The 12,036-nt window shown below is 41.8% G+C and overlaps 2 protein-coding genes across 2 annotated transcripts in view; both read left to right on the top strand.

Annotated features, from left to right (window-relative positions):
• Positions 1-6,321, top strand: part of TMEM245 (transmembrane protein 245) — a 105,331-nt gene extending 99,010 nt beyond the window's left edge. The window contains exon 17 of the mRNA XM_037983358.2: positions 684-6,321. Within this exon, the coding sequence (XP_037839286.2) occupies positions 684-729 (46 nt within the window). The 3' untranslated portion in view covers positions 730-6,321. The remainder of the gene's footprint in view (positions 1-683) is intronic.
• Positions 6,322-7,162: 841 nt separating this feature from the next.
• The window catches only part of CTNNAL1 (catenin alpha like 1), a 71,862-nt gene continuing 66,988 nt past the window's right edge, over positions 7,163-12,036 (top strand). Inside the window, exon 1 of the mRNA XM_007968479.2 lies at positions 7,163-7,407. Within this exon, the coding sequence (XP_007966670.1) occupies positions 7,267-7,407 (141 nt within the window). The 5' untranslated portion in view covers positions 7,163-7,266. The remainder of the gene's footprint in view (positions 7,408-12,036) is intronic.

Here is a 12,036-nt window from a genome sequence, read left to right as displayed (position 1 = left end):
CATGTAAATTATGTAGCAAAAGCAAGCTAGCTACTACGGTCCTGAAGTAGACATTTCATGTATGCAGCAGCCAGGCATGGTGCTCAGCCACCATCATCCAGCCCAGATATTACCTGCCAATAACATTGTTCGCTTAGCTTGTTTAATGTGTGTCAGAAATAGTAGAAGTACAAGGTCACTTGATTGAAAGACCTACCCCATTTTTCCTGCACTGAACCACATCCCTTAGAGCTTGAACTCTGTTAGATTACGATTTCTATTTTGTAATAAAATGTATCCACTTAGCATTTCATCTTTGATCTCTTAGTGTTTTTTCTCTTTAACATCAATCATCATATCCACTTGGAGCCAGTAACAAGGTGGAAGAGCTGAAGAAGGTTGCTCTTCTCTTTTAAGGAACTGCCCAGAAGTTGCACGTCTACTTAAATCTCATTGATCAAAGTATAGTCACATGGTCATGTGTAGTTTCAAGGGAAATAGTCCTTTGGACAATGGATCCCGCAAAAAAATGGAGTTCTTGTTAATAAAGAAAGAGCAACAACTAGCAGACTTTGAAACAATACTCAATGAAAATCTTAAGAAAAAATAGTGACTGTATAATCTTATTAGGGCTCCAAAAGATTGTAAAACTAGGATACTGTTTTATGGTAATCAACTGATCATTCCGTCTTTTTTTCTTTTAGGACTTTCCGTGACATTTCTGAAGATCTGAAATCTTCAGTAGGTTGATATGGTTTCCTCTGCAGTGATTTTTCTAGGAAGTTCAAATTTGACAGTAAGTTAAGCTCAGCTGTGGCCTTCTGCCCTTTCAGCTGTGCCTAGCAAGCAAAACCCAGGAAAGAAGCAGAAACCTCCTGGCCTTACATACAGAATGCCTGGACAAGAGAGAACTTGCTGCGGGATGCTTTGTATTTTAAAACACAGCTTGAGTGTTCAGAATTGGTAGTTTGCTCACTTAACTGTTGTTAAGATGGCTTGAAAAGTTTCATTTTATACACTGGTACCCTGGCTTGAAATTTTTCCACTTTGGTTATCTATATTACTATATTATATATTTATAAAGTTATTTTAAGAACTCTAAACTACCTGCTGTTAAAAGAATATATGGTGTAATTTTTTCCTGGTTTAAGAAATCTGTTGTTAAACTTTTCTAAGACAGTCACTTTTCAAGGAAGAGGGCTTTCACTTTTGAGTGTGTAGTTGAGTGAGCAGGAAAAATGAATCTTCTACGCTTCTCCACAATGTATTATACGTTCTTTAAGAAAGAATAAATCATAAGTATAAGGGTGGGGTGGCTTATTTGATGTTCAGTTTTGTGTTGTATCCTTGGAAGATACAAAGACTGAAGCTCTTCCTCCTCTTCCTTTTCTCTTAACTCTCCTTTACACTATTGCCAAATTATAAAACTTGGCTGACCACGTTGAAGTGAAATACTTATTAAGCTGCTATGAATGGTAACAGTATGATAAAATTCATGCTGTTGTTAGGTTTTCTCCTTCCAAGTGTTTGAAGTGAAAAATCTCAGGTGTAGCAATACTCTGATTTGTTAAATGTAGCCGTTTCATTATTTGGAACTCTGCCAATAAGTTAGTTTTCAGCAGAATTTTATATTTATGTAGTATTTTCCCATCTTTTAGCACAGTGCCTTGCACATGACTCTAAATGAATGCTTGTTGAATTGAATTGCAACTTAAAAAATATCTCAGATATCACAATAACCAGCATAGTGCTTTACATTTTTACAAAGTCCTTTTGCACATACTATTTCACAAGTACATCACATCTGCTTTCATATAGCTTTATATTATTTTACATCAGTTTTACACTGATGGAGAAGCTAAAGTTCAGAAAAGTGACCAACTCAAAGTTGTAAAGTTTAGTAGGATTTGGCCTCAGATCTTTGACTCCGTTGTCTGCAGATTCTGCTGTACTAGTGTTCCTTCTAAATACTGTATGCAGTTTTCCCAGTGTTACGAGACAGGTGTTGCTATCCATTTGTTGTGAATGAAGACTTGTCCTATAGTATATGACAGGGCTGAGAGTGGACTGTAGTTCTTAGCTGAACCCTTTCTACTGTTTAAAACAGTCATCAGGCCTATCCTCTGCTCCCAGGAGAATGTGAAAAAGAACAGGGTTCTCTGCCAGGCTGTAGGTGGTGGCTCACATCTGTAATCCCAGCACTTTGGAAGGCCGAGGTGGGTGGATTGCTTGAGCCCAGGGGTTTGAGATCAGCCTAGGCAACATGGCGAAACCCCATCTCTACAAAAAATTAAAAAAAATTACCTGGGCACGGTAGTGTGCCTATAGTCCGAGCTACTCAGGAGGCTGATGTATGAGGATCACCTGAGCCCAGGAGGTTGAGGCTGCAGTGAGCCAAGATGGCGCCACTGCACTCCAGCCTGGGTGAGAGAGTGAGACACTGTCCCAAGGAAAAAAAAAAAAGTGGGGGTAGTTCTTAAGTGTTGAAGATTTCCTTTTTGGAAAGTATTTAAAGGTAGAAATATTAATAATTTGTCCTAAAACATCTCCCTAAGAAGTCACTGATAATTATGATCAGCTTAAATTTATTCATACACTGCTGAAGAAGAATGTTATTTAGAAAAGGCCACCATGATATCTTCTGTTTGTATGGAGTAGACTGCATACAGATCTCTTTATTTCTATTGTGAATGCTTTAGCGATTATAATCAGCTATTTCACTGAGTATTAGATTTGGTCACTAAGTAACTCATGCTCTTCTTTAGTCAATCATTCATTCACTAAAACATTTCTTGAGAGTTTGCTAAACTCTAGGCTCCGTGCCAGGCACTGTACAGGGTGATGGAGATCACTCATAAGAAGGCCTCTTGGCCGGGCGCGGTGGCTCAAGCCTGTAATCCCAGCACTTTGGGAGGCCGAGATGGGCGGATCACGAGGTCAGGAGATCGAGACCATCCTGGCTAACACGGTGAAACCCTGTCTCTACTAAAAAATACAAAATAACTAGCTGGGCGAGGTGGTGGGCGCCTGTAGTCCCAGCTACTCGGGAAGCTAAGGCAGGAGAATGGCGTAAACCTGGGAGGCGGAGCTTGCAGTGAACTGAGATCCGGCCACTGCACCCCAGCCTGGGCGACAGAGCGAGACTCCGTCTCAAAAAAAAAAAAAAAAAAAAAGCCTCTTGCTCTTAGCCAGATCATATGTAATACAAAATTTAATTTTTTTGCATTAAAAGGCTAAAAAATCATTAATTTTTGTTCATTATGCACTGGTTAGTGTATAGCTGTAATTAGTACATATTCATCAGAGACAAATATATACAATGAGTTACTATACATATACAAAGTGATTTTAGCTGTATAAAGTGATATTGCAAAAAACTAGAGCTAATGTTTCTTGCTGGGATAATTATTAGCATAAATATAAGGTTCTTAGAGGTCTTTAAGATAATAGTTTAGAGCTACCAAAATTAGCAGCAGTGATGTAATATTACCCTGAAATACCAGGAGCAGAGGTACCCCAGAGTGCTTCACAGCCATGATCAGGAAACTTGAACTGCCCCATTGCTACAGCAACAGCAGAAGGACTAGGAAGGTCCGCCAGCTGGGTAGGTCTTCTTGAAACCCTCCAAACCAGAAAGAAGCATCCCAGCACGATTCCTCAGATGCAATGAGGGAAGTTTACAGAATTTGAACAGGGCAACAGAGATCAAGTGGTATGAAAAGGTAGGAGTTTTAAGCTCAAGTCTCAAAGATAACCTGCCTTTACAATCTCAGTCAGAATTTGACCCAGAAAGAGGAAGTTTCTTCGGAAACAGACGGTACATTGATGAAGTAGAAGTCACTTCAGTAAAAACTGAGTACAGAAATTGGTCATAATATCTTGCATCTTATAGATTTATTAAAGATTAGTTTCAAGTTCACATTCGCTAATCAGTTGTAAACCGAATGGATGGGAAGGGAGAAAATACAAGCTCTCCACACAGGTATGCTCCTCTCTTTTCTGAGAGAGAAGGCGGCATAGGATTTTCAGCATAAATTCCATGATATGTGAGTGCTGTTTGAGTTCTGAAGTGTTCCTATCAATGTCGGTTCCTGCAAGTGATCTCTGTAAGACCACTGTACATGCTGGTCTTAGTTATTGTTAAAATTGCAAGGTTTCTTCACACCCTCTTTGATGATAAGTGGTTAGCTGGCAGAGCTTTCCCTTGACTTCTGAGACTAGTGTGGGTTGACCCATGACAGTGGGAAGAAATCCAACATGTTAGATGGAGACCCTGTAAGTAAACAAACTCTGTATCCTTTGAAAGTGGAGCTGCTTATTACAGTTAAAGGGCTATTAAATGGCTTGCAGAGGAGATCTTCTGGCTCACCTTGATCTTCACATGAACTCATTGTGACCTATCTGGATTTCCTAGGCCCTGTAGTTTCCATTTGGGTTATATTAGTGCCTCAGGAATGTGTCACTACTGGGCAAGAAATACTCAGAAATTCAGGCTGTGAGGGGTTAGATTAGAGGAAAGTAATTTAGGTGAGCTATCCAGAGCTTTCAACCTCAGGGTTTATAGGAAAAAAACCCCAAAAAACAAAAACCTTTAGGACTTCTCATACTCTAACCCTGACCTTGCAGTTTCGTCTGAGGGGCCTCCTAAGACCCTTACAAGAATATTACACTAGGACTTTGAATGTGCATTTCACAGTGGAAATAGCCTCTGGCTAGCATTACTTCCAAATGCTAGTTCCAGCTAAAAACAAGTACTTTTTATTAGTTTCTTGTCTTTCAACATTCTGCCATCAAAATATATTCATTTTATTAACTTACTGATTATTGGGAACCTGCAAAAAACCACATATGCTATCTGCAGCCACTGGTTATTTTTGATAGTTCAAGAGAATTATAAATCAAGTTGTTCTGTCTGCTAGAGTCAGAAATTCTGTACTAGAATGGGACTTCTAAAATTAGGTGGTCCTGTCACTTTCTAGAGGAAGACACAAGTTTATAGGTTTAAGTGACTTGTCTGATGTACACATACAGCCAGTTAGTAACAGAATTCAGAGTAGAATAGAGTTCTTTTTTTTTTTCTGTCTGTTGTTCTACTTCTCTTTCCTTTTCTTCATGGTCAAGCAGCTTTTGGCAAAATGTATTCCTTATAGCAGTAGTTCCAAGAGATGTTAATAGATGTAAGAGAAAAAAGTGTGTGTGTGTTGGGGGTGGGGGATTGCATGGTCAATTAAAATGAAGGAATGCTGAGTTTGTTTCCTGTCTGTAGGACTTCTAAGAGTTTTGAACATGCTATTACACATTGTGAATTTATAAGAGGGGACAAACACTGTTTGACCTTAGACTGCACTCCCCTTCTTTATTCCTCAGAGCATCTCAAAGGACTACAGGGTCCTTTGGGAAACATGGCCCTTGATCAAGTTTACAGCTGTTTGAGAAGACATCCCTAATGGAAATACTGAATGGCAGATCTATTACTGTGGTACCATGTAGTGTGTAATAAACCTTGAAGTCTAGAAAGCAAGCATATTTGCTGTTTAGAGCTATACTTAAGGTATAGAGATTCTTTTCCACCTATGGTGTGTAAAATCAGTATTTGTGTTTAATTTTGCAGGTTTTTCAAGGATTAACTAATGTGCAAATACAGTGGTGATATATTGATACTGCATTTTAATAATGCTTTTGTATGGCACTTTATAGTTTTCAGACACCTTTTGTAACAGCCCTGTGAGACAGTACTATCCTTGTTGTAAAGTTGGGGGGGCTCTGGAGGCTCTGAAAAGTTTTTGGTGATATTCCCCTAAGTTTATACCACAAAATGATGGAGCCAGAATTTAGTTGCAGAACTTCTGACTCCAAGTCCAGAGTTCTTTACTAGACACCTGGTTTCTTACTAGCTTTTTGCTAGATTTTTATTTCACAGTGAAAAGTATGGAAGCAAATCCCGATCATTTTGGCTTATTATCAAATACCATTTCTTTTTTATTGCAGAGACCCAGCAGATGTAACTCTCATTGTAGCCATCCCAAAGAAAACCCTTTGCCCTTTGCAGTGCCACTTATTTAGGTAACTGAAGTGTATTTCCAGTGCAATTTAATTTTGAACTAAGATTTGATATAGAGTTGTAATTGCTTACATAACTCTTTGAAAATATATCATCCCCGGGTTCTCAGGCGAAGGAGGCAATTCAAAAGTAAAAAAGAATATTCGAATACAATAAATACTCTCTGTTCTCACACAAATGCTGTTTCTTAGCTTTAACTTGCTTCGACAACCTACTGATGTAACTTCTTTGTTAATGTGAAATATTTATATTTTGAAATAAAATTACTAGTGTTGAATGAATTAGGTGGTAAACTTAATCTCCTGTGTGTTGAAAAACTTGATCTTTTGTGAAGCCAAACTTCCATGAATCCATCCGTCTCTTAGACCTTCTGTCTTGCCATTTCCTCCGGCACCATTTTGTACACTGAATTCTTATGAAATACTGTCAACTTCATAAGGGAAGGTGTGTCCGGGGAGTGGACACTGGGTGCCTTATAGAGGTCAAGGGCCCTCAGTGCACAGGGGAAGGTGGCCTTGTGATAGGTAAGGAAGTGGTGAGATGGTTGGCTGAGAAGTAAGAATTGGAAGAAAAAGGTGGTTTAAGGACCTGTCCTTTTTGAATGAAGAAAAAGAAGCTGAAGCTTGGCTATCTTCAATACCAAAGACATCTGCGCAGCACTGGTAGGTGGATGAAGCTGAAGCGACAGGTTGAAGCACCGTGAAGTACCTTTCAGCGGTGCTTGGGAAAGAGCTTTCTGATGCCTCAGGTTGATGGTACCCAGCTTATCAATCTGGTTTTATAGAAGAAGAAATGATCCAGGCCAAGGTGTCCCAGTTGGACTGGCCAGCCTCAGATTCTTTTTTACTCTGATAGGTTCTCACTGGCAGATATGGTAGTTGACAAAACATTTCTTCATGCTTCTCAGTCTGTTGCTTAAGTCTCCTCACCACCCCGGCGAGATGGTGCCTGGAACCCTTGGAAAGGGTCTGAGACGAGATAGGGGCGGGGCCGTGCGGGGGCGAGACCTGGCTTAGGGGGCGGGGCTGCAGGGAGCCCACCCTAGGCTGTACTGCGGGGGTGGGGCCATACGTGGACGGCAGCGGGGACGCAGGGTTGGGGGCGGGGCCCTGGGGGCGGGGCCTCGGGCGGCGCGGGTGTCCTGTCGCCACCGCCGCGGGCGGTGGACTGACTGGCGGCGGGCTAGCAGTGGCGCGGAGTCCCGGCTGCGAGATAGACCGAGGGCCATGGCCGCCTCTCCCGGACCCGCCGGCGTTGGCGGCGCCGGAGCAGTCTACGGCTCCGGCCCTTTGGGCTTTGCCCTCGACTCCGGACTGGAGATCAAAACTCGCTCGGTGGAGCAGACACTGCTCCCGCTGGTTTCTCAGGTAAAGTGGCGCCCGGCGCTGCCCCTCTTCTCCCTCCCACCGCGGCCCGCGATGGCGGCACACGACCGGACGAGAGGCAGTCGCTGCCCCACTTTCCGCCCCGGCACTGCGGCGTTGTTGTCCGACCGCCTGTGTGGGGCTCCGGGACGGGCCTCGGCCCGGGTGGCGAGAGACTGGACAGTCTAAACTCCGGCGGCAGGGTTGAGTGGACTCGGCAGTGGAGGCTGCGGGGCGCGGGTGCCGGCCCAGGCCTTTACCGCCAGTACCTGCCTCGGGTCTGCGGCTCCCGGGGGCCCCCGGCCGGGCAAGGCGCCCTTCGTGGGGCGAGTGGTCGAGCCCAGCTGCAGAGGGAGAGAGGACCCCCGCGGGGCCCCCCGCTGGCACTTAGGGCTCTCCTCGTTAACCGACTCTGTCACCAGTTCGCAGCCCGGTCCCGAGCCCGGCTCCTCCGCCTGGGATATTCCTCCTGGCCTCCCCGCCCAGCATGCGCTCCCTGATCCTTTGTCCCTCCCCGCTGTGGGTCAGTTCGCCCGGCTCCCATTCTTCCCAGCCACCCTCCCCCTTCCCCTGAACTTGCTGCTGCTCACTTCTGCCCGCTTCTGTCCGGCCTCGTGGAAAAGTGACGTGGAGACTGTCCGACAGTTAATCCAGATGCACACCGTTTTGTCAAGTCCCGTTTGGGATGTGTGCGTTACTGTATTTGCCAATCAGCTAACCGACGCCCTGAGTTTTAGGAAAGTTTTTGTTTCTCCGAGCTGGGTTATATGCAGCTTCGGGGCTAGAATTCCTCACTTAGATCTGTGGTAGGATGCCAAGCACTGTGGGGAGTGAATTCTGTGCCTTCGGGAGCGCGTTGGCGATGTGTGACTCACATCTAGGTTGTAACCGCTTCGTGACTCACACTAGGATTACCAAGATTTTAGAGATAGAAGAAATCTTAAAGATTATCCAACTTCAAAAATTCTTTCTTGTAGCATCCTTAACACCTGGCCGCCAGTACGTTGCTTAAACATGTTCAGTGAAGGGGAGCCTGTAGCTGTTGCATAGAATTCTCAATGCTATTATCTCTTCTCCAGCCCAGCCCTGCAAATATTTGAAAACAGCAGTCACACATGTCACTGGATTCCTGTTATGCTGGTTAAATAAACATCCCTATTTTCTTCACCTTCGCATGGCTAACAGAGCAGTGATGAATATACCTGACACTCTCCCCCTCTTTTCCTGTGTCTCATAGAGGCTCTGACCAGTGGGAAGGGGCGCTGGGATCCCTCAGTAATGTCAGATCCACCCCTCCTCCCCTATCTCCACTAGCACAAACACAACCAAAATGAGAAATATTGGAGCAGTTTTAAGAGGCATTAATTCTCATTAATTCTCATAACAATCATGTGAGGTAGGTATATATTCTCGTGGTTCGGGCGAGGAAACTGAGGAATAGTGAGGTTAAATAATGTGTCATTAGGGCTTTCAATAAGTGCCAAACTGGGATTTGAATCCAGGTACCCTGACTCCAAAAGGTTCTCTTTGCTACACCGTATGCTGTGTCCTCTCTAGAGATTAGAAGCAGTAATGAGGTCCTTAGAAAAAGATAGTACACAGTGGAAAAACAAGCTAGAAAGTCATAATCTGGAGAGATGGCAACTTTTCACAGTATCACTGCTAAAAATGTATCAGTCTTACAGTTCTGCATTGTGTAATTCTGGGGTACAAGAAGCCAGAGAAGAGTAGGAAAGCAGAGGAAGAAAAGTATAAATCACTGCTGAGAGTTAGAGGTCAATGCCAAAGGGGAAGAATGCCTGCCTTTTTTTTTTTTTTCCCCCTGTTAAAGCCTTGTTCAGGGTCACAGCTGAGGTTTTGCATCCCACACATTGTGTATCTACAGCTACGTCTCTACCACAACACCATAACTGATATTCTTCATAATCGGCTGTCCTTAACAAGAAAAAGTTAAAATCAAGAAGTGTATTAAGCATGGCCAGAATACTTGGTTAACAAAGCAGGGAAGTACAATTTAGAATGATTTTAAAGTTTCAGTGTTAGGCGATTAAAACAGCAGTTCTCCAGAAAACTCATATGTCCAAAAATCTCATTCTCTGAGAATGCTGTATTATTACCCAACTCATGTTTCACCATCTCATCCACAAGGATATTTTAAGCATTTTAAGCAAGCATTTATTGTGTGCTTATTTGTTGCTGTTTTTTGAGGGGCTTATATTCTAGTTGGTAGATAGGTCATGTTAGAATAGCACATGCAAAATGTCAAATGAACATCATCAATGGTACATATTCTAAAGGCTCAGAGAAGGCATGAATGAGTCAGCAGCAATGTCATGGAGGAGGCAGGGTTTTGAGGTAAACAAGTAGGACTGGCACTATACAGTTTAAAGTAGATAGTTTCTATTCTGGTATCATCTAGCTTCTTCTGACTCGCCAAGTGAAAAGTCCTGGGTTACTGGCCTTATTCTAAGAATGCAAGATTATATCAATATTAGAAAAATGTGTACAGTTTTTTTGCATTCACAAATTAGAAAAGATATATTTTCATAACAATGATGCAGAAAAAGCATTCAACTAAATTCAACTTGTAATAATGATAAGAAGCACTTAGGAAACTAGTATTAGGAAAAAATGTCCTTAACCTGATAGAGTATCTACAGAAAACTTTTAGTTAACATCATAGCCACAGTCAAATTTAAAATAAACATTTCCTTTAAAGCCAGAAACCAGAGTGATATGCCTGCTATCACAGATTCTATTCAACACTGCACTGGAAATTCTAGCCAGTGTAATAAGACAAGGAGAAGAAATAAAAGAAATAAATATAGGAAAGGAAAAACCAAAAATCTCAATGTGATATAATAACCTACATAGAAAACTCAAAAGAGTCTACAAGTAAATTATAAAAATTAGGAGTGTTGGCAAGTTCACTGAATGTAGGACACTAAAATCAATTGCATTTTTCTACGTTGATAACAAACAAGGCGCAGGCGCTCTGGCTGCTGCCTGTAATCCCAGCTACTCTAGTCTCAGCTATTCAGGAGGCTAAAAAATGGAAGGATGGCTTGAGCCCAGCAGCGCAGGGCTACAGTTAGCTGTGATCATGCCACTGTGCTCCAGCCTGGCCAACAAGGACCCTATCTTTAAAAAATAATTTTAAAATAATAAAAAAACACATAGAAAAAGTAATTATTAAAAAATCCAGTTATATTAACAATAACAGCAAAATATGAGCTTCCTAAGAATATATCACTTTTGCTATATATATACAGAGATAGAGATCTTTCTCTATACATACATAGCAAAAGTGGTCAAACTTCATGGAGAAAATTTAAAAATTTTACTGAAAGCCAACATGGTTCTAAATAAATGGGAGAAGAGTACTGTGTTTGAACCTAGGTTGACATATTATAGACATATCAATTATCCCTTTTGATCAATTTAATGCAATTTCCATGAAAATGTCAGCAAGATTTTTCAGCAGAACTTGATAAAAGTAATTCTGAAGTTTATATGAAAGCACAACGGGCCAAGATTAGGCAGAAGAGAAACAAGGTGGATGGACTTGCTTTGCCAGATTTCAAGACTCATTATAAAACTATAGTAATTAAGACAATGTGGGTATCAGAACAGGGCTGAAAAACATAGACCTATGAAACAGAATAGAAAACCCTAGAACAGATCCACACATATATGGAAACTTGGTAAATGACAATTGGCATTGCTGGTCAGTGGGGAAAGGAAGAACTTAAAAAAAATTAAGCTGGGACAATTGGATATCTAAATAGAAATATATGAAATTGGATCTCTGTCTCATACCAGTAAAAACATCAATTTCAGATGGATTAAAGACAATGTGAAAGGAAAAGCTCACAACACTTTTAGGAGAAAAAAATAGGGCAATATCTTTTTTTTTTTTTTTTTTTTTTTTTTTTTTTTTTTTTTGAGACGGAGTCTTGCTCTGTCGCCCGGGCTGGAGTGCAGTGGCCGGATCTCAGCTCACTGCAAGCTCCGCATCCCAGGTTTACGCCATTCTCCTGCCTCAGCCTCCCGTGTAGCTGGGATGGGCAATATCTTCATTACCTTATGCTGGGAAAGGATTCGTTAGTATACCTCGAGTACAAACCTTAAGAAACAAAATGGATAAATTTGACCTCTTTAAAATGAAGAACCTAGGCCAGGCGCAGTGGCTCACATCTGTAATCCCAGCACTTTGGGAGGCTGAGGTGGGTGGATCCCTTGAGTCCAGGATTTTGAGACCAGCCTGGGCAACATAGTAAAACCCAGTTTCTGCAAAAAATACAAAAAATTAGCCGGGTGTGATGGTGTGCACCTGTGGTCCCAGCTACTCTGGAGGCTAAGGTGGGAAGATTGCTTGAGCTGGGGAGGTTAAGCCTGCTGTGAGCTGTGATCACAACACTGCATGAACCTCTGGTTCATCAAAATGAAGTAAGTCGTTAAGTGGGAGAATATGATTCCAACACAAATAACCAACAAATGATTTGTAGTACCTAGAATAAATAAAATACTCCAATGAATAAAAATAAAAAGATTAGCCATTAAAAATCAGTTAAAAAATAATTTCACAGAAGAGGAAACAGATAAAAGATCTAAATAAATGGGAGAAGAGTA

Source organism: Chlorocebus sabaeus, chromosome 12 (assembly GCF_047675955.1).
Source record: "Chlorocebus sabaeus isolate Y175 chromosome 12, mChlSab1.0.hap1, whole genome shotgun sequence".
NCBI classification, from domain to species: domain Eukaryota; kingdom Metazoa; phylum Chordata; class Mammalia; order Primates; family Cercopithecidae; genus Chlorocebus; species Chlorocebus sabaeus.
This window is presented reverse-complemented; position numbering and strand designations above follow the sequence as displayed.